This window comes from Melanerpes formicivorus, unplaced genomic scaffold (genome assembly GCF_026170545.1).
Source record: "Melanerpes formicivorus ecotype bairdi unplaced genomic scaffold, bMelFor1.0.p_v2 SCAF_6, whole genome shotgun sequence".
Taxonomy (NCBI): Eukaryota; Metazoa; Chordata; class Aves; order Piciformes; family Picidae; genus Melanerpes; species Melanerpes formicivorus.
In genome coordinates this window covers 662,138-688,106 of record NW_027142358.1, presented here as the reverse complement: position 1 = coordinate 688,106, position 25,969 = coordinate 662,138, and the positions used below count along the sequence as shown (strand labels likewise).

The 25,969-nt window shown below is 44.1% G+C and overlaps 1 protein-coding gene across 1 annotated transcript; it reads left to right on the top strand.

Moving 5' to 3' along the window:
- The first annotated feature begins 1,431 nt into the window (after positions 1-1,431).
- LOC137441674 (pancreatic lipase-related protein 2-like) lies at positions 1,432-24,350 on the top strand. Its single transcript, XM_068139293.1, has 13 exons — positions 1,432-1,585; positions 2,449-2,497; positions 6,272-6,426; positions 8,735-8,860; positions 9,844-9,978; positions 10,378-10,486; positions 11,331-11,450; positions 11,540-11,662; positions 13,416-13,531; positions 15,893-16,022; positions 17,527-17,638; positions 21,437-21,601; positions 22,885-24,350. The coding sequence occupies exons 2-13, from the start codon at positions 2,449-2,451 to the stop codon at positions 22,946-22,948; spliced, it is 1,404 nt and encodes a 467-aa protein (XP_067995394.1). The 5' UTR covers positions 1,432-1,585; the 3' UTR covers positions 22,949-24,350.
- Positions 24,351-25,969: the final 1,619 nt, after the last annotated feature.

Genomic DNA, 25,969 nt, shown 5'->3' with positions numbered 1-25,969 from the left:
AACACATAGACAGGAACAAAGATTTCCAGGAAAGCCTGATCAAAAAGGTTACCATAACAGTATGACAACAATATAGTAGTGTGTGAAAAGACATCATTATCCACACACTAAAAAACCTGAAATTACTGCAATTAATACAATTTAATTACAAAGAGTCACAGCGAATGGATGTGGTGACAATCTGCCCAAGGAGCTATTCTCCCCTGTTTAAAAGCATTTCTGTCATCTTTTCAAATTCAGGTAATTCATCCACCAGCAAAATTATAGATGAGACAGCTACGAGATGAACAAATAACAAATGACAGACTGAGCAATTTAGGTTGGGTTTGGGGTTTTTTTTATCACTTTTAATCCTTTTCTCTTCTTTGTTCCTTTCTTTTTTTCATGTAACAGCTTAAACCTCGCAAACACGTGCTAACTCACCTCCACAAGCCTTGTGTGTACCTTGATGTTGCGATGGTAGACTTAAGTATCAAACACACATTGGAAATTTATGCTTGAGATTGTCAACTCTGCAAGGCAGGGGTCAGCTGCAGGAAGGATGGCTTTGCTATGACAATTCTGACATAGTTTTCATTTTCTTGGGCTCCCCAGTTCAAGAGGGACAGAGATCTGCTGGAGAGGGTCCAGTGGAGGGCAACAAGGATGATTAGGGGACTGGAGCACTGCCTGGTGAGGAGAGGCTGAGGGACCTGGGGCTTTTTAGTCTGGAGAAGAGAAGGCTGAGAGGAGATTTAATCAATGTTTATAAATACCTGAGGGCGGGGGGTCAGGAGGGAGGGGACAGGCTCTGCTCACTTGCTCCCTGGGATAGGACAAGGAGCAATGGATGTAAGCTGCAGCACAGGAGGTTTCGCCTCAACACAAAGTGGAACTTCTTTACTGTAAGGGTCACAGAGCACTGGAACAGGCTCCCCAGAGAGGTTGTGGAGTCTCCTTCTCTGGAGACTTTCAAGGTCCATGTGGATGAGTTCCTATGTGACCTGAGCTAGATTGTATGGTCCTGCTCTGACAGGGGGGTTGGACTCAATGGTCTCTTTGGGTCCCTTCCAAACCCTGACATCCTTTTACCCTGTGACTGAAAAACTGGACCTCTCCTACAGCCTTCCAGTGTGATAAACCATTTGAACCCCAGCTCAGCATCACAGAGAGATGAGGAACCCAGTCAGGGGCAGAAGCCTTGCTCCTGATCCTGAAAGTCTGTATTCAGTGTTCACATCATACTTCCTGGCACTTTTTAGCTTTAAAAATAATTAGTGATGGATGGCAATAATAGCCTGTTTGAAACTTTGAATTAGGCAGGTGGAGTCACGCAGCAACTGGTCTAACCTGGTTCCTGTTATCTCAGCTGAAGTATGCTGAAACAAGGAGATCACTTTTGACACTAGCCAGCAAAGTCACAGATGTAGCTGGGAACCCAAGCATTGAGAAGCCGCAGTGGGGTGAGAATACCTCTACTGTGTGCCCTTGGAGGGCAGGAGAAGTTCTGTCCTGCTCTGTTCCAGGCACCTCAAAAAGGGCTTCTACGAGATACAGTGATCAACTGAGAAGTGAACCCAAAGAGCTTGCTTGGAGCTTTGCCAAGGTAAAATGGGATACATTGGAATCAAGAACATCTAAGGACCTGAAAGGTCCATGATAAGGTGTGGGGTATTTGGTGAGTGGCTGGATGAGAGGAAGTGGAAGCAAGACATGGTTGAACCTGCACTGGGTTTCACAAGGATGAACTCTTTGCTTCTAACTGCATATTATGGATTTCAGGGAACAGAGAGGACTGAGAATGGATAGGTCAGGAAAGAGTTGCAGGGCTCTGTCTGTGCTGGACTCATTGGAGGAGGATCAGGGTTTGATATTAGAGTTTACTAAGAATGATCTTCTTTCCTTTGAAGATAATGTACTACTTAAAAGGCTTTCCCTACTTCCCGGGAAGTAAATGACTGGTTCCATTTACTCCAATGATCACCAATCAGCTGGTGACTAAATGATCAAGCAGATCAGGGCTGATAAGGGTACACAGGAGATAACAATGATCAAAATGTGTTTTCAAGACTATCTACATGACTTAGAAACACAGATTAAGTTTGTTTCTGGGCTCTTTGGAATACAATCACTAAATAGCAGTTCTATGAGTAACTTTCCTAAGAAATGCTAAAGAAACTTCACTCTCTAAAAATAAGTTGCCGCAAATCCTTTAAGAATTTCCTTTGCTTGCCCATAAATTGAAGATCTAGATAAAAGAGGGGGGGAAAAAAGCTTGTTTGTCAAGGTGAGGAAGACAAACTTTAAGAGACACTTAGAGGATATCCTGAGTGTGGTAGCTTTAGGTAGACCAGGGGGTCTCTGACCAGGGGGGTTCTTGTGTGGTTTATTTATTGCAAATATTCACCCCTAGGTGAATTCCAGATTCCATTTTTAATTACACTTGAATTGTGCTCTTCTTTGCTTTAGATGCTTGCAGTATGGATCACTACTCTTTTTCTTCTGGATGCAGCAAGGGGTAAGAAACATAGCTGATAAAGCAGAAACAGTTGTTTTGTGCAGCTTACACTAGAATATCTATATTTTAGAAACAGGATGTGCTTTGGGACAGGTTTAATGCACTACTCCATTAGGAACACTGAGTTATGTCATGTCTTTTCCATGTATAACCTGCTGCTTCTTAGTTCTGTAAAGGTTTTTGCAGCTAGCAAACGGAATGGTAATTAGAAAGGTATTTTTATGTATGAATTGGTACTAAAATTAGAATCATAGAATGGTCTGGGCTGGAAGGGACCTCCAAAGTCATCTATTCTGACCCCCTCTGCAGTAAGCAGGGGCATCCTCGACTAGATCAGGCTGCTCAGAACCCTGTTGAGGCTCACCTTGAATATCTCCCAGGGATGGGGCCTCATCTACCAGAACAGTTTCCCCCCTCTCCACCTCAACCCACTCCAGCATTTATAGTAGCTATAACACTTGTAATGCCAGCCTAGGCACTTACCCTTCACAGAGCTCTACAGAGAACAAGAAAATATTCCTGGTTCAGAACAGGTCTTTTCTGACAGGAAATAATAGTTCAAGGGATGGGCACTCAGGAAGAGCCAAGAGGAACAAAAAGACATAGTCTTAAAAGTTCAGTGGCATCAAAGACTGTGAAAATGACTGGGTTGCTTGTGGAGTCTCTAGCTGCAGCCCTGCAATGAAATCTTCTCTTTCTAGAGAGATAATACCAGAGTTTATCACTCAACCCCTCATTTCATACAGAGTAATGAAGTCACAGGCTGATGTAGTATGAATCTGTCACCTCTTACTAGGTAATAAGAGATTCTCATTGTTTTCAGTAGCCTTTAAACAGCAACAAAAAGTATTTGAGATTTCACAACGGGTTGTGCTAGAATAGTGGTTAAGGATGACATTTAGTGGCAACACCCTTATGTCATGTTTGCATCATTACTGCATTAAAGCTACAATAGAGGTTGGGAAACTCTAGTCCTTTGGGCACATACCACACTTCCCAAGGCTGTGCTTCACTCTAGGCTTCCGCTCAGCTTCCACTTTATTGCTCCCACTGAAATCCTACTGTGATAAAAAAATATGAAGATGTTTAATGTACCTTGTGGAGCAACCAGAGGTATTCAGTTTAATGTCTTGATTTGGTTTTACTCCAGAATGAATTGCTGCAAAACCAAATTCAATTTAGATAATTCCTGGAGCATTAGGATTGATCTGAGGGCTGGCTCTGTGCTGGCAGCAAAAGCTAGTTGGTTCTCTAGGTCCACAGAGGACCAAGGTATTGCTGTCTTTTGCTGACAGCTCTATTAACAACACATTTAATCAAACAACACATTTAATCAAACACATCCTGCATTCTTCTGAGTTCACCAGGCTGAGCTCTGTGCTATGATTGCAGCAGGAATCAGTCTTGAAGCTCAAGCCACTACTATATGCACAAGGCTAAGCTGAGCCCCATAATGAAAAATGAGCACAAGTGGCAGCCTAATCCAAGTCAGCCTATCTTCTGCTTCCCTGGCATAAACACTATGCTGCCAGCTTATTGGAACGTGCTGGCAGCCTTACCTGCTACATTTCCAGAACACTGACATTTGTGGCCAAGAATGCCAATGGCATCCTGGCCTGGATAAGGAATGGTGTGGCCAGCAGGAGCAGGGAAGTCATTCTGCCCTGTAGTCAGAACTGGTCAGGCCACACTTTTAAGAAGCACTTTGAGATGACAGAACGTGTCCAGAGAAGGGCAACAAAGCTGGTGAGGGGTTTGGAGCACAGCCCTATGAGCAGAGACTGAGGGAGCTGGGGTTGCTTAGCATGGAGAAGAGGAGGCTCAGGGGAGACCTTATTGCTGTCTACAACTACCTGAAGGGAGGTTGCAGCCAGCTTGGGGTTGATCTCTGCTCCCAGGCAACCAGAACAAGAGGACACAGTCTCAAGCTGTGCCAAGGGAAGTTTAGGCTGGATGTTAGGAAGAAGCTCTTCATAGAAAGAGAGATTGACTATTGGAATGTGCTGCCGAGGGAGGTGGTGGAGTCACCATTGCTGGAAGAGCGTAAGAGGACACTGGATGGGGCGCTTGGTGCCGAGGTTTAGTTGATTAGATGGTGTTGAGTGATGGGTCGGATTTAGTATCATAGTATCATCCAGGGTTGGAAGGGACCACAAGGATCATCTAGTTCCAACCCCCCTGCCATGGGCAGGGACACCCCACACTAGATCAGGCTGGACAGAGCTTCATCCAGCCTGGGCTTAAACACCTCCAGGGACGGGGCCTCGACCACCTCCCTGGACAACCCATTCCAGGGCTTCACCACTCTCATGGGGAAGAACTTCTCCTCACATCTAGTCTGAATCTCCCCACCTCCAGCTTCATTCCATTCCACCTAGTCCTATCACTACCTGAGATCCTGAGAAGTCCTTCCCCAGCCTTCTTGTAGCCCCCTTCAGATACTGGAAGGCCACAATGAGGTCACCTCGGAGCCTTCTCTTCTGCAGACTGAACAGCCCCAACTCCTTCAGTCTGTCCTCATAGGAGAGGTGCTCCAGCCCTCTGATCATCCTTGTGGCCCTTCTCTGGACACCTTCCAGCACCTCCACATCCCTCTTGCAATAGGGGCTCCAGAACTGGAGGCAGTACTCCAGGTGCGGTCTCACCAGAGCTGAGTAGAGGGGGAGGATCACCTCCCTCGACCTGCTGGCCACACTTCTCCTGATGCAGCCCAGGATCTGATTGGCTTTCCAGGCTGTAAGTGCACATTGAGAGCTCCTGTTGAGCTTCTTGTCCACCAGCACCCCCAAGTCTCTCTCCTCAGGGCTGCTTTCCAGCCAGTCACTGCCCAGCCTGGATTTGTGCCTGGGATTGCCTCGACCCAGATGCAGGACCCTGCACTTGCTCTTATTGAACTTCATGAGATTGGCTTGTGCCCACCTCTCCAGCCTGTCAAGGTCCCTCTGGATGGCCTCCCTTCCCTCCAGTGTGTCTGCTGCACCACACATCTTGGTGTCATCAGCAAACTTGCTGAGGGTGCACTCAATGCCACTGTCCATGGCACCCATAAAGATGTTGAACAAGACAGGTCCCAGGACTGATCCCTGAGGGACTCCGCTTGTCCCTGGCCTCCACTGGGACATGGAGCCATTGACAGCCACTCTTTGGGTGCGGCCATCAAGCCAGTTCCTTATCCATCTAGTGGTCCACCCATCAAACCCATGTGTCACCAGTTTGGAGACCAGGATGTGGTGCGGGACAGTGTTGAAGGCTTTGCTCAGGTCCAGGTAAATGACATCAGTTGCTCGCCCCTCATCTATTAATTTTGTCACCTGCTCATAGAAGGCAACCAGGTTGGTCAGGCAGGATTTGCCCTTGGCAAAGCCATGCTGACTGTTCCAAATCACCTCTTCACTATACTTTTGAGCGAGTAGTGACTCCAGGAGGATCTGCTCCATGATCTTTCTGGGCACAGAGGTGAGACTGACTGGCCTGTATTTCCCTGGTTCCTCCTTCTTACCCTTTTTGAAGATGGGGGCAATGTTTCCCCTTTTCCAGTCTGTGGGGAGTTCCCCAGATTGCCATGACTTTTGAAATATAATAGAGAGGGGTTTAGCAACCTCATCTGCCAGTTCTCTCAGTACCTGTGGGTGTATCCCATCGGGTCCCATGGACTTGAACACTTTCAGGTTCTTCAGGTGATCACAAACCTGATCTTCATTTACTTGATGATCTTGAAGGTCTTTTCCAATTTGGTTAATTCTATCCTATTCTATTTTCCTTTGTGCATATCAGGAAGGGAAGTTTGCTACAAAAGACTTGGATGCTTTACAGATAAACCCCCTTGGTCTGGGATCCCACAAAGACAACTGGCAGGCTTGCCCCACTCTCCAGAGGATGTGAACACCAACTTCTTTCTTTATACTAGAGACAACATCATGAAATACCAAGTAAGAAACTCCTTTGGATTTAAATACTTACAGTATTTAATACTGATAGTATTTAAATACTGATAGTATTTAAAACATTCAACAAATTATATGGACAATTTATTTTCTGCCACATTTTTTCTCAGAAGCCTCCCAGTAGAAGTTACAATTCTGTATTACACATGAACATCATAATTTCCATCACCTTCTTTCTTTTTCCTCCTTTCAGCTTTCTGACAAGCCAGGTATGTTTAAAACTTACTATTTGCAACCTCCCAAGACAAATATAGAATCATAGAATCACAGAATCAACAAGGTTGGAAAAGACCTCAGAGATCATCAAGTCCAACCTGTCACCTAAGACCACATGACTACTAAACCATGGCACCAAGTGCCACATCCAATCCCATCTTGAACACCTCAAGGGGTGGTGAGTCCACCACCCTCAGTTATTTTGGATACATTTTATACACTTCTCTACAGTCAGCTAATGCCCCAAATTTAGTTTCAGGTTTAGCATTAGAAAGCCAGAGGTAGGGAAGGCAGTACAAAAGGAAAGTTCCATTTTAGTTCCTGTGTGTCTCCAGATTAAATGCATGTTTCAGGCCCATACAAACAACTCAAGGACATCATCCGGGGAGGTGATGGAGTCACCATCCCTGGAGGTGTTCAAGAGGGGATTGGACGTGGCACTAGGTGTAATGGTCTAGTAGTCATGATGTCTTGAGTGACAGGTTGGACAATACACATGATTGCCAGGTCTTCTGAACTATATATGACTGGTCTCAGAGGCTCTGCTTATGTGGTGGCCAACAGTGAGCCCAAGGAGACAATAGATGGTTAAGAGTGAAGATCAGAAGAAAAATGTCCGTGGTCACCAAGGAAAGAAAGGAAAATAGGACAAAAAAATTAAAGGAAAACTTTGAAAACAGGAGACTCAAGGAAAAAATAAAAAGAATGAAAGAGGATGAAATCATGTATGGAAAAATAAGGAAACAACCAAAAAGATAATTAAATGGGGGTGAAAACCTCCAATTATTAATTTTTTTGGAAGACTGGGGTGGAGGGGGAAAAGATGACTTGGTAGAATATACCATGGAAAGAGCTTGGAGGTTTCTCTTACAGAAAGCTGAATGAGGTTATCCTCAAGAAGGCACAGCAGATAGAGAAGTGTAGAGACAGCAGAATGAAGCTCTATGGAAGAAAAAAAGAAGTAAAAATGTGAGGTTATCTACAACATCTTCAAACTAGTGGCAGTGAGAGGAAGCTCTGGAATGTGATGGAGTGGTAAATAGGAGTAGTCAAAAGAAGCCTGCAGGATTGTTTAGGACAGATCAAATGGGGAGGTGGTGAAAGATGCCAGCAGTTTGTCAGCCCTTTCCTCCGAAGAGCAGCAAGTAGTGGGAAAACTCACAGCATGTAGCTCAGGGGGTTGGAGGTGGTTCACCCACAGCATGAAGCAGTTTTGTGGAACTGTAGATTAGTCTGGTGAAAGAAAAGAAAGTGAAGATCATCAGACAGCATTAATTTTACCTGTACAAAGAGCAAGAAAAATGAAGCAAATTAACATGAAAATGAGGGGTGGTGAAATCTGTTGCTGTTGTTGGCTTAGATAAAAAAAGTCATGATAGATGATTATTTCTTCTTTAATATAAATGACTGACACAAACAGTGGAGGTCTTTAATGATTTTTCATGAAACTAACTTCTTCTGACCTCAGAACAAGGCAAACATCTCTGAGAGGGCCTAGGAGATTTTAACATTCATCAGTATTTTGTTGAAGATGAGCTGTCTGCTAATTAGAGCCTAACATCCCCCTTTAGACTTCTGAATCTGTACCAAAATGTAAAAGTCAAGTTTTAAAACAACTCAGTGTTCACAATTTCTTTAAATTAAAAGAAAAACCTTCTTGTCAATAAATCCCAAAATGCCTACTGCCTCTGATGGGCTTCCTCATAAAAGCTTAGAGATGAAGCTTTTATCTTCAAGCTATAAAGAAAGAAAAATAGGTGTAGATTCAAACTCAGATGTATTATACCTTGCAGAAGATGCTGTATTTCTATAGCAGGTTTGATAAAATCTTGCATTTACATGGCATGTTGTACCTCAAGGCGTTGTGCAAGGGATGCCAGTGTCCTTAGATCAATCAACTAGAGGAACTGAATAATTTTTGAGGCAATTAGTTGATATCTGCCAGCAAGGCAGTTTACAAGTGAGGAGCAAGACCCATCTCTTCAGAGCCCTTTCCCTTCTGCCCTGTGTCAAGATGCACACTGGAGTGGAGCAGTCACATGCTTGTGTCATTTGTTGGTTGGCTTTTTTGACACAGAAAATTTCTGCTACCAATCCTGCAACTATCAAAGCTTCACATTTCCGACCACACAGGAAAACTCGCTTCCTTATACATGGCCACCTTGCTGGAGCAGACCTCCCCTGGATAACAAATATGTGCAAGGTATGGTATCACTATTGCCTAACAGTCACTTTACTTGTATTTCAAAGTGCAAATATCCACATCACCCCATTAACTGGCTTAAAATCCCCCTCATAAAGTGTACACCTTTATCCTGAATTAACATTCAGGGAATATCTGAGGGGGTGGGAAAAGTCTCAGAATGAAGCTGAATTCCAGGATACAGAATTAACCAGGCTGGAAAAGACTTTCAAGTCCAACTTATCACCCAATTCCAGCTAATCAACTAAACCATGGCACGAAGTGCCTCATCCAGTCCTTTCTTAAACACCTCCAGTGATGGTGACTCCACCACCTCCCTGGGCAGCCCATTCCAATGGGCAATCACTCTCTCTGTATAGAACTTCTTCCTAACATCCAACCTAAACATCCCCTGGCACAGCCTGAGACTGTGTCCTCTTGGTTGCCTGGGAGAAGAGACCAACATCCGCCTGTCTACAACCTCCCTTCAGGTAGTTGTAGAGAACAATAAGGTCACCCCTGGAAGAGCAGACACTTCTTTGACTCAGCTATGTACACACAGTAAGCAGTCACATAAGCAATTCAGGAAAGTGAGGGACAGAACTATGTTGATTTAGCCCCCAAAAAAGACTGGATGTGGCACTTAGTGCCATGGTTTAGCTTATTAGATGGTGTTAGGTGATAGGTTGGACTTGATGATCTCAAAGATCTTTTCCAACCTAATTAATTCTGTGATTCCGTGACTTCAGCAAACTAAGGCATCTGGAATAGGAAACAGAATTGAAGCAAAGCTTCCTTGCTTTGCATGGTATCCAAATCACTACCTCCACTCTGCCTCCTTGTGTTGATTCTTTAGTATTAGTAGGAAGTAACAGACTAAAGATGTGTCTGCACCAGACTCAAAGCAAGTCCCCCAGCTACAGCAAAACAAAATACCGTTTACATATACCCTGCTACAATGGCAATTCATGCCTGTTTGCTTCTGTTTTCATGTCTCCCACCAGTTCATGTTACACACTGAAGATGTGAACTGCATTTTGACTGACTGGACAGGGGGCTCTAGTGGTTTGTACACCGATGCAGTTAACAACGTTCGCATTGTAGGGGCTGAGCTGGTGTATCTGGTGAACCTTCTTGAGGTAAAAGTGTCTGTGGAGCATGAAAGCTGGTGCACAGGCTGTATGGTAAAGGCTGTGCTTGGGGTGGCACCTTTAGGTTTGATGCAATAGAGTCAGGAAGTACAGAGGTACTCAATAATGCTGCTGGAAATGCCACTAAAAGTCTCTAATCGTATACAAATGGAAATACCTACTTCAGTGTTGGACCACAGGTAGGCAAGCCCCTAAATGCTTGCAGGCAATAAGTTCTGGAAGTTTTGCTCATGATGGGCTTCTTACTGTCTTACCAAGACACTCCTGCTCTCCACCACCCACTGCTCTGGACATGTCAGGGCACCTCCTTGAGGCCATGATGTAGTGCCACGGGCTTGTATCCCCTGCTTCACACACTTGTTTTTTCCTCTCTGTACAACTCCACAGAAAGACTATGGCTACTCCCCTGACAACATTCATTTCATTGGCCACAGTCTTGGAGCACATGCTGCAGGAGAGGCAGGGAGAAGGAAACCTGGCATTGGAAGAATTACAGGTACTGAAGCTATTTCAGCTGGTAAAGTTTTACTCTTTCATGTATCTGGGGAATCCCTGCTGCAACTGTTCATTGTGCTTGGGTTTTTAAGCCCACTCTAATATGACTTTTCAGCCATTCAAAAAAACTGAAATGAAAAATTAAAACCCTTACATCTAGTGTGTCAGGTGAGGCAGTAAATAGCTACAGACATCCTGAAAAGGAAGAAAGATATTAGCTGCATAGCTACAGAGAGGCACAGACACATCACGACACACACACATCACTAACTTCAAAGGCTCCCTATCTTCTGGTTTCCCCTCTCCTTCAGGTGTTCTCTCTGTGCACACACTACTTTGACTCAGCTATGTACACAGAGAGCAGTCACATCAGCAATTCAGGGAAGTGAAGAACAGAACTATGTTGCTTTAGCCCCAAAAAGAGCTTACTGACCCTGAAGTGAAAGGGTAACAGTTTCAAGCAAAATCTTTTGGAAAGAAAATTAGACTTTTGACCAAATAAAAGTTATCAAACAAATTTATATGCTCAGAGTAGCATAGCAGGGTTTGGTATTTCTCATTAGCCTACAGAAAAACAAAACCAGGCAAAACCCCCAACCAAACCCAACAAAAAGACAAACCAAAACAAATCACCAAAACCCTATTCTTATAACAACATTGCTCCCCCAAAATAAGGGAAGCACCTAGCAGCATGTCACTGTGCTGCAATGCCTCCATCCACCTCTCTTGTTTTACTGACTGTGGACCACAAAATGACATGTTGTGGCATACAGTGCACACTCATTGTTGGTGATGACATGCATGGAGCATTATTTGCTGAGTGAGATGTCTCTCCATTCATTTAGGACTGGATCCAGCTGGACCGCTTTTCCAGTACACTCCCACAACAGTGAGGCTGGATCCTTCAGATGCAAATTTTGTTGACATAATTCACACTCATGCTGGTCATCTTTTCTTTGATTTTGGTAAGTTTTCACACAAAGGCTGGCACCAACACAGAGGCTGACCATGGTGTACCTGAAAGTGATCAAGCTCAATGTATTGTGCCTTTCAGCACCAGGGATTCTTCAGACCTGTGGCCACTTGGATTTTTACCCAAATGGTGGGAAGAAGATGCCAGGATGCAGGCAGCTTCGGGTACCTCCTGCAAATAGGAGTATCAATGACCTTATGAGAGGTAAATACATTTTGAAGAATACCTCCTTACAAGCTACAGTTGGAGACAAAAGCTAAACTAAAGAATAAACCTTTTAATTGTATGTATTATTTATATAGCTCAGGTTGGAGTAGGGAGAGAATGTTTGAAACTGGAAGATTTAAAGCTGCTTGTGAAATACCCTCCTATTTTCTTTTATACTAACCAAGGCAAGCTCCAGGTGGAAACTTGAGTTGAAGCATGCAGGCTTGTTCATCACAACCTTTGTAAAAGCCTGCAACTGTTCTGACAAACTAACCTCAGTGGGAATTCCACACATAAAGGACTGGGAAAAAATCATTTAAGGAGTATTTTAAAATCTGAGCATCTCTTCTCCCTAGAAAGACATCAGTCCCAATGTTACCAGGGTTAGACATACTCAGGCATGCTGTTAACAGCTTTAGTGTCTTCAGAGAGAACAGCACAAGGTTAAAATACAGAAGACAATAAAATGACTACTCCATGTTCATGTTCTTCAAAGAAAGCTGGGTAGTTAAGCAGAATTACCCTGGGATCCAGTACAATATATCCCCAAAATCCTGCCTTCTGATCCTACCCTACAGGAAGGAGAAGATCTGTTACTCACAGCTAAAAAAAAATCCTTACCATCAGTTAAGCAAATTGCTTTCAGAAATGCTCTGTCTTCAAACTGCTTGGAGAACTTAGTAACAAAGAGGACTGAAAGCTGCCTGTCACAAAGTCATTTGGAACCAGAGTGTTTTCCAATTGGACTGCAGAAGAATGCCTGCATTTTCAAGGAGAAAAAAAAATATTAACAAGTTTAAATATTCTCCAGATACATTACACAAGGCTGTTTGTAATATTTTGTGGCGGAAAAGCTTAGGTCTGTTGAATAAAAACATAAGGAGTTAGATGTTGATGAACCTCCTGTTAATAGAGTATAGACTAGAATTAGAATAGAATAGAATAGAATTAGAATAGGATAGAATTAACCAGGTTGGAAAAGACCTTTGAGATCATCAAGTCCAACCTATCACCCAACACCATCTAATCAACTAAACCATGGCACCAAATGCCCCATCCAGTCTCCTCTTAAACACCTCCAGTGATGGTAATGTCACCACCTCCCTGGGCAGCACATTCTAATGGCCAGTCACTCTTTCTATGAAGAACTTCTTCCTAACATCCAGCCTAAACCTCCCCTGGCACAGCTTGAGACTGTGTCCTCTTGTTCTGGTGATGGTTGCCTGGGAGAAGAGACCAACCAGTTTGCTTAGACTGGAGAAGAGGAGGCTCAGAGACCTTCTTGCTGTCTACAACTACCTGAAGGGAGGTTGTAGCCAGGTGGGGGGTGATCTCTTCTTCCAGTCCTGGAAATATCAAAGGGAAATTCTCCTAAACCCTCTTTGGCTCTCATGCTATGGTAAAAGCGGTTAAGTACACATAATAGCATGGGAGGCTGCACAATGTCCACCTTGGTGCATCTCCACCTTTGTTAACTTCATCATGAGCACAAAGACAGACAGATTAGAATTTAGCTCCTCCCCACAGGAAAAAATAGATGCAGAGATCAATGCACTTCTTACTATGAAACCAAGTAATTCACACTTTAAACATTGCTTAAGTATTACTATTTGTTTTTAATCTGAGGCATAACAAAGGCTTTTAAGGAAACAAACAAAACAAACAAACAAACCCAAACCCCAAACTCATAAGGGTTACTTTGTCATGGACTTAATGTATGGCTTTAATCTTCACCTGGGACTTTTTCCAGAGTACAGATCTATTGGATGTGGACACAAAAGAAGTCTCCGGTATTATGCTGAGAGTATCCTCAATCCAAATGGATTTGTTGGGTATCGGTGTGAAACATACCAAGCTTTTGTATTGGTAAGTGCCAGGGACACATTTTATTGACAGGTTTATAGCCCTGCTTTTCTTCCCTTAATTCACAGAATCAGATAATCACAGAACCATTCAGGTTGGAAAAGACCCCTGGGATCATCAAGTCCAGATATTGATCTAACTCTATAAAGTTCACCTCTAAACCCCAAGCACCACATCCAAACGATCTTTAAACACATCCAGGACTGGTGACTCGACCACCTCCCTGGGCAGTCTGTTCCACTGTCTGACCACTCTTGCTGTGATTTTGTTTTTCCTAATGTCCAGTCTAAACCTACCCAGTCACAGCTTGAGGCTGTTACCCCTTGTTCTATGACTAATTACCTGTGAGAAGAGAGCAGCACCAACCTCTCTACAACATCCTTTCAGGTAGTTGTAGAGACCAAAGAGGTCTCCCCTTAGATTCCTTCAAACTAACCATCCCCAGGTCCTTCAGTCACTCCTCATCAGTATCACAGTATAACTAAGGTTGGAAATGACCTGATGGATCATCGAGTCCAGCCTATCAACACAGACCCCATGACTAGACCATGGCACCAAGCACCACGTCCAATCTCCTCTTGAACGCCTCCAGGGATGGTGACTCCACCACCTCCCTGGGCAGCACATTCCAATGACGAACGACTCGCTCGGTGAAGAACTTCCTCCTCACCTTGAGTCTAAACCTCCCCTGAGGCAGCTTGAGACTGTGTCCCCTTGTTCTGGTGCTGGTTGCCTGGGAGAAGAGATCAACCCCTTCCCGGGTACAACCACCTTTTAGGTAGTTGTAGAGGGCAATGAGGTCTCCCCTGAGCCTCCTCTTCTCCAGGCTAAACAATCCCAGCTCCCTCAGCCTCTCCTCACAGGGCTGTGCTCAAGGCCTCTCCCCAGCCTTGCTGCCCTTCTCTGGACACGTTCAAGTGTTTCGATGTCCTTCTTAAACTGAGGGGCCCAGAACTGGACACAGGACTCAAGGTGCGGCCTAACCAATGCAGAGTACAGGGCACAATGACTTCCCTGCTCCTGCTGGCCACACTATTCCTAATGCAGGCCAGGATGCCATTGGCCCTCTTGGCCACCTGGGCACACTGCTGGCTCATATTCAGGCGGCTGTCGATCAGCAACCCCAGGTCCCTCTCTGGGAGCTCTCCAGCCACTCCAACCCCAGCCTGTAGCTCTTCATGGGGTTTATTCTCCAGGCCCTACACAACTTCATTGCCCTCCTCTGCTCTTGCTCCAGCACCTCCACATCTCTCTAGTATTGAGGCGTCCAAAACTGGACGCAATACTCAAGGTGTGGCCTCACCAGTGTGCAGGAGGACAATCATCTCCCTACTCCTGGGGAGGTGATTCCTTGGGCAGCTTCTGTACTCTGGATCATGGGATGCAGGTGGCACCATGCAGACCCTTGTCCCATGATCCAGAGTGGTGGTGGTGGCATTTTGTTGGTATGGTTTTGGCAGGTGTCAAGTTCTTAATCTGAATCTTTGATCTAAACAGGTAGATACATTTCATTAAGCTTCTGCATGGAAATAAAGGTTAAAAAGCAGACACAATACATCTCAAAGTGTGACCCCAAGATTCTGTATTCCTAAACTTGAATATCTTTACTATATGAGTGATACATCCAGCCAGTCCTCCTTGCAAATATGGTTACCCACCCTATTAGCAGACAACATTTCAATGGGCCCTATGAAAGATTGCTATATTATCTGTACTTTACAGCTCAGGTAGTAAGGCACTGTGTGTTAAGGCATTGTGGTCTCTGCAAGAGCATAAGGAATTTGCCTGGAGGAGAGAAGGCTCAGAGGAGGATTTATTACTCTCTACAAGAGAGGTTGTAGCCATGTGGGGGCTGGTCTCTTCTCTCAGGCAACGAGCACCAGAACAATAGGACACAGTCTCAAGCTATGCCAGAGGAGCTTTAGGCTGGATGTTAGGAAGAAATTCTTCACAGAAAGAGTGATTGCCCATTGGAATGTGCTGCCCAGGGAGGTGGTGGAGTCACCATCACTCGAGGTGTTTAAGAAGAGACTGGATGAGGCACTTGGTGCAATGGTTTAGTTGATTAGATGGTGTTGAGTGATAGGTTGGACTCAATGATCTCAAAGGTGTTTTCCAACATGGTTAATTCTCTCTTCTATTCTATTCAACCTGTCTCTCTCTGATTTTCAACCAGGTAAAATAAACTGACTGACCACCTCAGCTCCTTTTTTCACTCTGCTAATAAATACTGAAGACATGAGATTAACACAAGCAATTACCTTTTCAGAAAAGCTGGGAAAAATGTGAAGTACCCTATCTCCTTTAAGAAGTGGGCCTGAAACAGACAGCATCTCATAACATACATTGTTATTTTCCCCCCAGGGAGACTGCTTCCCGTGTCCAAAGGAAGGATGCCCACTGATGGGTCATTACGCTGATCAGTTTTCACATAAAACTGAGAAAGAACAGCAAAAGGTTTATTTAAACACAGGGCCCTCCCCTCCATATGCTCGTAAGTGCTTGTTTTGTATGGTGAATTCTAAAGTGGCAATGAATTTATGTGTGAGCAAATCACTCTCTCTGTGAAGAACTTCTTCCTTACATCCAGCCTAAACCTCCCTGGGAAAGCAATGAGTTGTTTAGAACAGAACAAATCAGAACAGAACAGAATTAACCAGGTTGGAAAAGCCCTTTGAGAACATTGAGTCCAACCCATCATCCAACACTATCTAATCAACTAAACCATGGCACCAAGCACCCCATCCAGTCTCTTCCTAAACACCTCCAGTGATGGTGACTCCACCACCTCCTTGGGCAGCACATTCCAATGGCAAATCTCTCTTTCTGGGAAGAATTCCTTCCTAACATCCAGCCTAAACCTCCCCTGGTGCAGCTGGAGAGTGTGTCCTCTTGTTCTGGTGCTGGTTGCCTGGGAGAAGAGACCAAGCCCCATCTGGCTACAACCTCCCTTCAGGTAGTTCTAGAGAGCAGTAAGGTCTTCTCTGAGCCTCCTCTTCTCCAATCTAAACACCCCCAGCTCCCTCAGCTTCTTCTCATAGGGCTTATTCTCCAGACCTCTCACCAGTTTTGTTGCCCTGCTGGCCACACTGTTCCTTATCCAGGCCAGGATGCCTTTGGCCTTCTTGGCCACTTGGGCACACTGCAGGCTCATGTTCAGCCTACTATCAACCATTACTCCCAGGTCCCTTTCTGCCTGGCCGCTCTCCAGCCACTCTGACTCCAGCCTGTAGCACTGCATGGGGTTGCTGTGGCCAATGTGTAGAACCTGGCACTTAGATGTGCTAAATCTCATGCCATTTAACAACACTGCATTTCACTGGACCTCATTTGATAGCTGAGAGTTAACATGCTACCCATGAGGTGCCCCAAATTACTAACAAGTGTAAGAAATTACAAAAACGGAATTGATGCCAAGTGGAAAAGCAAGGTACAGCACTGGCCACAACAAAGTAAATACTCAGCACCATAGTCAGTAGGTCAGCAAATAGTAGATCTGTGATTTAGACCACTGGCAGCAAAGGTAATGCTACCAGAATTATGCAGAATTAACATTTGCCTTAATGAAGAGTGACATTTGGTTTGCTTGCCTGCACATTCCACAGTATCAGAGTATCACAATATATTAGAGGTTGAAAGGGACCTCAAGAGATCATTGTGTCCAAGCCCTCTGCCAAAGCAGGATCACTTAGGTAGTCCACATAGGTGGGTTTTGAAAGTCTCCAGAGAAAGAGACTCCACAACCTCTCTGGACAGCCTGCTCCAGTGCTCTGTCACCCTCACTGTAAAGAAGTTTCTCCTCACGTTGAGGTGAAATCTTCTATGTACAAGTTTGAACCTATTGTTGCTTGTCTTATTACTGTGCACCACCAAAAAGAGCTTGGCAATTTCTGCAATCCTTTCCTCTCCCTGTGAAAGGCACTGAAAGGGAGGAGAAGCCCTACGATTAAGAAAGAAATCTCTCTACAACCATAACCTGTTTCATTTTGCTTTCAAAGGCTGGAGAAAAGAAATACATGTCAGAGTGTCTGCAGCAGAAACCATGAAGGGAAATATAGACATAGCCTTGACCGGAACTAATGGGATCAGGAGAAAATACACAATTGACAAGTAAGTTTAACGTGACTGTTGGAATAATGTCTCTATCACAGCCATCACACTGAATTTACAGCCAGCTGTTTTTACATGTCTCATCTCATTCTGCAATCTGTGATTTAAACTGGCAGTAGAAGTGGCTGATAAGTGGTTGAAGGTCCCCACGATACAGATTGTGGTCAAAAATCTGTTTGCTGGACTCTCGCTTGCTCTGTATTTTGTTTTAGTTTCTGGGGATGACAGTTAAGTGGACAAAGGCAAAGACTCAAACACCATTCGGTGATAGGAAGCACTTCCTCATGGAAAGGGGAGTTAGACACTGGAATGGACTGCCCAGGGAGTAAGCCAGGGTAATTTTAGGCTCGAGGTGAGGAGAAACCTCTTCACAGAAAGAGTAATTAGCCATTGGAATGTGTTGCCCAGGGAGGTGGTGGAGTCGCCATCCCTGGAGGTGTTTTAAGGAAAGATTGGATATGGAACTTAGTGACATGGTCTGGTTGATGAGGTGGTGTTAGGTCATAGGCTGGATTCAATCATCTCAGAGGTCTATTCCAGCCTCAATATTACTGTGATTCTGTGATCTTCTCTAAGATGACAAAGAGTTTCATGCTGTATAGTCATTCAATCATTCCCACTTCCAGGGAATATGTATACAAGAAAGTTGAAGCTTGCTTATGAGCTGTTCTAGAGCCTGGAACTCCTGTCCATTCAGCCTGGCTTTCTCCAGTAAATATGAATTTAAAACTCACAGGCTTGTCCAGAGCACAGTTTAAACATTGTAGGCCAAGTTCCACCGTGTTTGAACACAGCCCCGTTGTTGGGCTGGACCAGGAGTACCTTTGGTCACAGATACACAACTGCAACATTACACCTACAAGTAATTTCTGTGTAACGTGCATTCCATTATAATTAACACTGATACCACAGAAGGCATGGATGGAAACTATAATTTTCAATTTTCTTCATAGCTGAGAGCAAGCAGAAATATTGAGAAAACTTTCTGACTTGGACTGATTTGAAGAGAGATCTTTTTCCAGACATAATATCTAGAATAAACCCCATGGCAACACAAAGGCTGAGTTAACTAATCTAGTGGTTTCATCCTGAAAGGCATAAAAATTTAAACAGCTAAGTCATTTGCATACTTCTGTATGTCTCTGAGTAGGTAGGTCCTCCTTAGGTACCAACAAGACTTTCAATTAGGTTAAGAGACTGAAGGTCTCTGGTGGGATCCACAATGGCCTGCCTATATAAGCAGGAACACAGTTTCCTTTACTTTCTCAAACAAGGTGAATGCAGAGACTTTGGAGCCTTCACCACTTTAGAATGACAGAATGGTCGGGGTTGGAAGGGACCTCCAAAAGTCATCTAGTCCAACTCCCTCTGCAGTCAGCAGGGGCATCCTCAACTAGATCAGGCTGCCCAGAGCCCTTTCAAGCCTCACCTTGAATATCTCCAGGGAAAGGGCCTCAACCACCTCCCTGGGCAACCTGTTTGTCAAGGTCCGGAGACATTAAATGTCTGAGTCCAGAGACACAGTTCTTTTAAGTATTCCCGTGTTGTGAAATTAGAGGCACAAACGAGGCCAAAGTATCAACAGCTAGACTATTTATTACATAAATAAAGTGGACATAAGAAGGGGAGAGGGAGGAAAGAGAGAGAGACACATAAGAAGGGGAGAGGGAGAAAATAGAGAGGGAGAGAGAGAAGAGAGAGAGAAGAGGAAAGGAATTATATTACCACACCCCTCATCCCCCCCAAGACAGTTAAAGTCTGTGGAGGAAAGGTGCTGCAGGAGATGTTGGGTCTGTAGAGAAACGGTGCTGAGGCTTTTGCTGGAGATCAGCTGTGGTCCTCTGGGGAGATGTTGGGTTGATACAGGAATGGTGCTGAGGCTTCTCTGGGCAGCCTGGGTCTGTAGAGAAAGGGTGCTGAGGCTTTGGCTGGAGTTGTGGTCCTCCGGGCAGCTTCTTTTCTCCAGAGCAGCATTGTCCTGGCTTTCTCTTCTCAGCGGCCTGGCCCGTCTCCTGTGTTTTCCTTCATCTCCGTTTTTCTCCCCGTTTTTCTCCTCTGTTTCTCTCTACAGACCAGTAGTTGCTCCAGTCTTTTATACAGTTTTTAGTCCTTAGGTATGTATTCAAATATTGTCCCTCAGGAATTCCAGTGGCAGGAAATAATCCTTAGGTTCTGTGTATTGCTGTGTGTTTGGGCAAGATCCTGGCTGGAGAGGGGGGGAAATCTCCGTCTACCCCATCTCCATCCAGACAAAGCTCCCCACATTCCTTACACATCAGGAAACAGGTGGTAAAACCCATTGTATCACCCTGCCCAGGGTACTTGATGGGTGGAGATTATCTTGCCCTAAAGGTGTGATGGCTGGGTCCTTGGGTCCATTGTTGTAGTCCCGTGTTAATAACACGATGCAATCACAAGCTGATTTGCATCCAGGATTGGTGGACAGGATTCTTTCCACCTTCTTTCCAGTGGCTCTGCTATCAGTTTATCTTTGTTGACTCACATCAAGAGAGACAAACTTATTAGTCTCTCACACTGTTCCAGTGTTCCACGACCCTCATGGTAAAGAATCTGTTCCTACCATCCAGTCTATATCTACTCTTCTCCAGTTTGAAGCCATTGCTTCATTCTCTCAGTACAGGCCTTTGCAAACAGTCTCTCTCCATCCTTCTTGTAGCCCCCTTCAGGTACTGGAAGGCTGCTATTAGGTCTCCCTGGAGCCTTCTCTTCTCCAGGCTTAACACCCACAGCTCCCTCAGCACCTCTGTAGCAGAGGTGCTCCAAGCCCCTGGCATCAACACGACAGGCTTCATCCAAAAGGGGTGGGGAGAAAAAAGTAACTTTTAGTCCTCAGAGCTTCCTCCAGGAAGCTTATTCAGCATAGATCAGTCTGGGAGAGATGAAGTAGCCTCAGCACCACCACAACAGTTTGAGGGAAGACAAAAACCAGCACTATTGATTTAGAGGAACAAATCAATACAAATGACAATGAGACATCCCTTCTAATTCTTACCAAAAAATGGTTACCCGAGAAGAGTGAGAGATAAATAACTAACTATAACCATAACTGCAATAATTTTGGAGGGCTTTTTCACATTTTCTTCAGTTTAGCCCTGTTACAATGTTTGTCAAATAAATCTTTGATCTATTTTATCTATGGAAAAATCTATGCGCCAGAGACTTTATAAAGGACTTTGCTGATTGGCTTGAATGGCTAGTCAGCAGAGAGGACAGACCTTGGTATTTCTGGACCTGAGACATGGTCCACCCCTACTGAAATGGTCCAGCCCTAAGCTGAAAGCTTTGGATCTGTGTAAGCCCTGTGCATTCCCTAAGGAACATATTCTCCAAGAGCATTTTCTAAGGCAAAATTTTATCTAACATACCTGATTGGTAATTCATGGCAGGGGGAAAAATGCAATAAAATGGTAACAATAGTACTCAAAACTTCAACTTTCTTAGCATCCCACAACTCATCTCCCTTTCTGCCTAAACTGTAACCAGGAGAAGTTTAGGCTCAAGGAGAGGAGAAAGTTCTTCACAGAAAGAGTAATAGGCCATTGGAATGTGCTGCTCAGGGAGGTGGTGGAGTCACCATCCCTGGAGGTGTTCAAAAAGGGATGGGATGTGGCACTTGAAGCCATGGTTTAGTTTTCATGAGGTGTTAGGTATTAGGTAACAGGTTGGACTTGATGATCTCTGAGGTCTTTTCCAACCTGGTTGATTCTGTGATTCTGTAATTCCCCCCCTCATTTGTAAACAACACAGAACATCATGTCTGCTCTTTTCTTTTGGCAGGGGAACTTTCAAACCAGGCAACACATACTTGAACTACATCGATACAGAAATTCCTGGGAACATTTCAAAAGCTGAGTTTCTCTGGAAAAAGGATCTGGGCCACACAGACAGAGGCTGCATGGGAGCTGAAGAAGTCACAATAATATCTGGGGAAAATGGAAATGTGTGAGTGCACATCTAATGGTGTTCAGTTCCGTGGGTCTGGGGTGAGGGGAAACAACAAGCAAATATTACAATCCGAAAAAGGGGGGAAACACACCAAACACCTCGATCTGGTATCACTACCCTTATAGCAAGTGGGTTTAAGTACTGAAACTAAAAGCCTAATCCAAATTTCGTGGCAGTACCTGAGAGTATGGCTGACTAATGTCTTCTCCCACCAGCTCAGCACTGCAGCCAAGCTTCCCCAAATGTTGAATCTGACATTTTGGGAGGGGCTAGTCCTGCACTTGTAAGAAAGGTGCAAATTTTTAACCAAAATTGCAATGTGCCTGCATCTTTATTAACATATAGTACAGCACAGGAGAAACAAATCTGCACAGACCAAAGGTACACTTAAATTAGAGGGAACTTTGGGTTGAATCCTACCTGATCCCATGGACCAGGCACTCATTGGCATCTGCAGTACATTAAGTAGACTGCTGGAGCACACCTCGTGGTTTAGCTTTAACTAAAATGAATCCAGCTGATGTGTTCTGACACCACTTCTTCATGTAAACCTGCGTGGTAGGTAAGGAAAAATGCAGCGAGGGTTTCCCTTCGAAAGCACACTCCTGCTTGAAATTAAAATGCTAACAGCATTAAGGCAAGCATGTCTTAAAATGTAACAATTAGTCATTAAGTAGCAATACTTTAAAAAAATAATACTTTGATAACATAGGCTTTATGTGCTCAGTCTACTAGAGCTCATGTTTCTCAGTCTATTAAAAATTCAGGCTTTGACCTCTCCTAGGAGGACAGACTGGGGAAGTTGGGGCTGTTCGCTCTGGAGAAGAGAAGGCTCTGAGGAGACCTTATTGTGGTCTTCCAGTGTCTGAAGGGGGCTACAAGAAAGCTAGGGAGAGACTGTTTAGGGTTTCAGTTAATGACAGGACTAGGGGGAATGAAACAAAACTAGAAATGAGTAGCTTCAGATTGGATGTTAGGAAGAAGTTCTTCACTATGAGGATGGTGAGACACTGGAGCAGGTTGCCCAGGGAGGTGGTAAAAGCCTCATCCCTGGAGGTTTTTAAGGGTAGGCTGGATGTGGCTCTGAGCATCCTGCTCTAGTGTGAGGTTTCCCTGCCCATGGCAGGGGGGTTGGAACTAGATGATGATTGAGGTCCCTTCCAACCCTAACAATTCTACAATTCTATGAAATAAGAATGTGATTTATAGTGATTATCTTGGGCTGCTGCTAAAAAAAGTGACCCATTGTCCTGAAAAATATTTTCTTCCTCCCTCCTCAGGTCTGTGTTCTGTGGCTGTGGAACCGTGCGGCCAAGCACGTGGCAAGCCCTGGCACTTTGCTGAGGCTCAGCAAGGAATGACCTAGTTGTCTGCTGTGACAACCCTAATCACAGAAAAGGACATTGTCTGGATGAGAACATTTCTTCATTTACCTGCTTCATTTACCTGATTTAGCAGTGGGATTGGACTAGATGATCTCCAGAAGTCCCTTCCACCCCCCCACCATTCTGTGATGCTGACTCAGCTGGCAGTGAACTGTTAGCAAAGCTCCTTCAATAAATCACATTTTCCCTAGGCCTTTAGGCTTTTAATTGCCCACTCTAGTCTAAGACAGGCAGCAAATTTTTCAACCCAATTTGAAGTTTACCATTTGGGAGCAGAAATCCTGTGAGTGAATCACATTAGGTAACTCTGTTCCATCCCAACCTAACAACCAGCTCTTCCAGAACACCTCCTGTAAGGTTAACCAGACAGTGTTATTGAGATGTGTTACACAAGGCTGAACGTGAGTGATGAACAGGTGTATTTCAAATTATACAGCAGCAATTTTGAGATGTCAGAATCCAGTCACTTCCTATGATCTTGCTTAGGAGGTTTGCAACAAAGTTTGACAGATCAGCTGTCCACCTTCTCAGGCTCGTTGCTTCACTACCCTCCCCATCACCACTCATTTGGGGTAGGAACCAGACACCATCCTGAACAGGGAACTCATCCTCCTCTACCACTTAGGGAAACTCCTTAGGCAAGACACATTTCTTGTGTAAGCAGGGACTCCTCTCTTCTGCACTCCCCTGGAGAAGTACAAAACAACCCCTCTACACAGCTGGGAAATACCTACAACTAGAGATTACCCCATCTTTAACGTCCTTCACAAATCAGGCATGGCTCTCTGCCCCAGGCTTGCACAAGATGATCTTGAAGGTCTCTTCCAACCTGATTTATTTGATTCTATTCTAAATAAAGGATGCTCAGGGAGAGCACCTTTCTTAACAGTCACAAACTAAAGCAAAAGAAATGTAAATATTTCTCTTGAGGTCACAGAAAGTGTGCAGCAGAGGCAAGCACTAGACTGGGTCACTGGATCTAATGACGTGATGCAGCAGGATGAGCAGTGCAATGTAGGCCATCACTTCGTACAAGAGGGAAGCAATGTCCTGTTGAACTCAAGACTCCTATAAAACCCATCCTCTCCAGACTCCATACTTGGCTTTTCCACTTTTGGCATTCTAAAAATTAATTTGATGAGTTTTATGAACAATAAATCAAGATCTTACTTTCCAAGCCAGAACCTTTCATTTTGTTCAATTTTCAGCTATCGATTTCGACAGCCTTTTGACAAAACATGACAGCTCAGATGGGTGGATAAATTGTGCTATAAATGTGGTCCAGCTGATTGGCCCACTTAAAAATATACATTTTCTCACCCAATCATTTCAGCTAAAAATAAAATACTGCATTAATTTCTCTCCCTTGTATTGTCCTGTTGGTTTTTTGGTTTTGTTCTTGTTTTGCTGGTGGATATTTTTGTTGTCATAATCTGCTTCTTAAGTTAATTTTCATTGTTTGGTATAGCAAACAGCAACACTGCACTTCTTTGTTTAATACATCCATAGACAGAGCTATAGAAATTTACTTCTATGAGGTACAGGTGAAAAAAGCCCTAAACACTTACAGCAGTTTGTTGCTGGTAGCAATTAGTCTTCCTCCTGCCTTTCCTCTATTTAAAGTTCTTGCTTGTAAGAAATGTTTGGAACATTTGTGCTTGTGTTATGGAACCAGCCCAAAAATGCAAGGGTTTGATATTTCACAAGACAATCTGCCCTTGACAAAGACTGGAATAGGTAATTCTTTCATATTTTCACAGCAAGACAAGTCACCTTTTTTGAACCACTGAAATTGCATCTTTAAAATGTCAAGTGAGATGCACATTTGATGTGTTTGTCATGTTGAAAGGTAGCACTTTTTTAATCAAATGTGCTTTATTTGTCTAGGGGTTGTAAGGACATATTACAATTTGCATTCAGTTTTTGCATTATTTAAATATTCTGTGAGACCATAAGTGCTTCAGAATTACAATACAAATTTCATTTAATACTCCTTAAGCATTTGTTCACTATGAAAATTGTGCTGAAGGTAAATTACTAATGAAGCCATTAGAAAGCAATTCAGCCTCAGTCACTTTTCTCTCTCATGACACTCTTTTGGCAGTGGGTTGAGGTAAAACATGCACACACACAAACAAATCTCTTAAGCCTTTTAAAGAGGAAGAGTGACAATAGGTAATCCAAAGTAATAACTCTCTGCTCCGCTCATTTCATCTATATTTACTTTATATGAAATGCTAGAAATATCATTTTAGGAGAAAAACCACAGAATCACAGAACATGAGGGATTGGAAGGTGTGAGAGACTAAGAAGTTTGTCTCTCGTGGTGTGAGCCAACAAAGATAAACTGATAGCAGAAGCCACTGGAAAGAAGGTGGAAAGAATCCTGTCTACCAATCCTGGATGCAAATCAGCTTGTGATTGCATCGTGATAACGCGGGACTACAACAATGGACCCAAGGACCCAGCCATCACACCTTTAGGGCAAGATAATCTCCACCCATCAAGTACCCCAGGCAGGGTGACACAATAGATTTTACCACCTGTTTCCTGATGTATAAGGAATGTGGGGGGGCTTGTCTGTATGGAGACAGGGGAGACGGAAATTCCCCCCCCCCCCATCCAAAATCTTGCCCAAACACACAGCAATGCACAGAACCTAAGGATTATTTCCTGCCCCTGGAATTCCTGAGGGACAATATTTGAATACATACCTAAGGACTAAAAACTGTATAAAAGACTTGAGCAACTACTGGTTTGCAGTGAGAGAAACAGAGAAGAAAAGCGGGGAGAAAAACGGAGATGAAGGAAAACACAGGAGTCGGACCATGCCGCTGAGAAGGGAAAGCCAGGACAATGCTGCTCCGGAGAAAAGAAGCTGCCCAGATGACCACAGCTCTTCTCCAGCCAAAGCCTCAGCACCCTTTCTCTACAGACCCAGACTGCCCAGAGGAGCCTCAGCACCATTCCTGTATCAACC

What these genes read in the sequence shown, in the direction of transcription:
- LOC137441674 (XM_068139293.1), top strand. Translation starts at nt 2,449, where the DNA reads ATGCTTGCAGTATGGATCACTACTCTTTTTCTTCTGGATGCAGCAAGG. An exon ending in GCCCTCCCCTCCATATGCTC is followed by an intron (nt 16,023 to 17,526) that starts GTAAGTGCTTGT and finishes TTGCTTTCAAAG; the next exon opens with GCTGGAGAAAAGAAATACAT. An exon ending in TCTGGGGAAAATGGAAATGT is followed by an intron (nt 21,602 to 22,884) that starts GTGAGTGCACAT and finishes CTCCCTCCTCAG; the next exon opens with GTCTGTGTTCTGTGGCTGTG.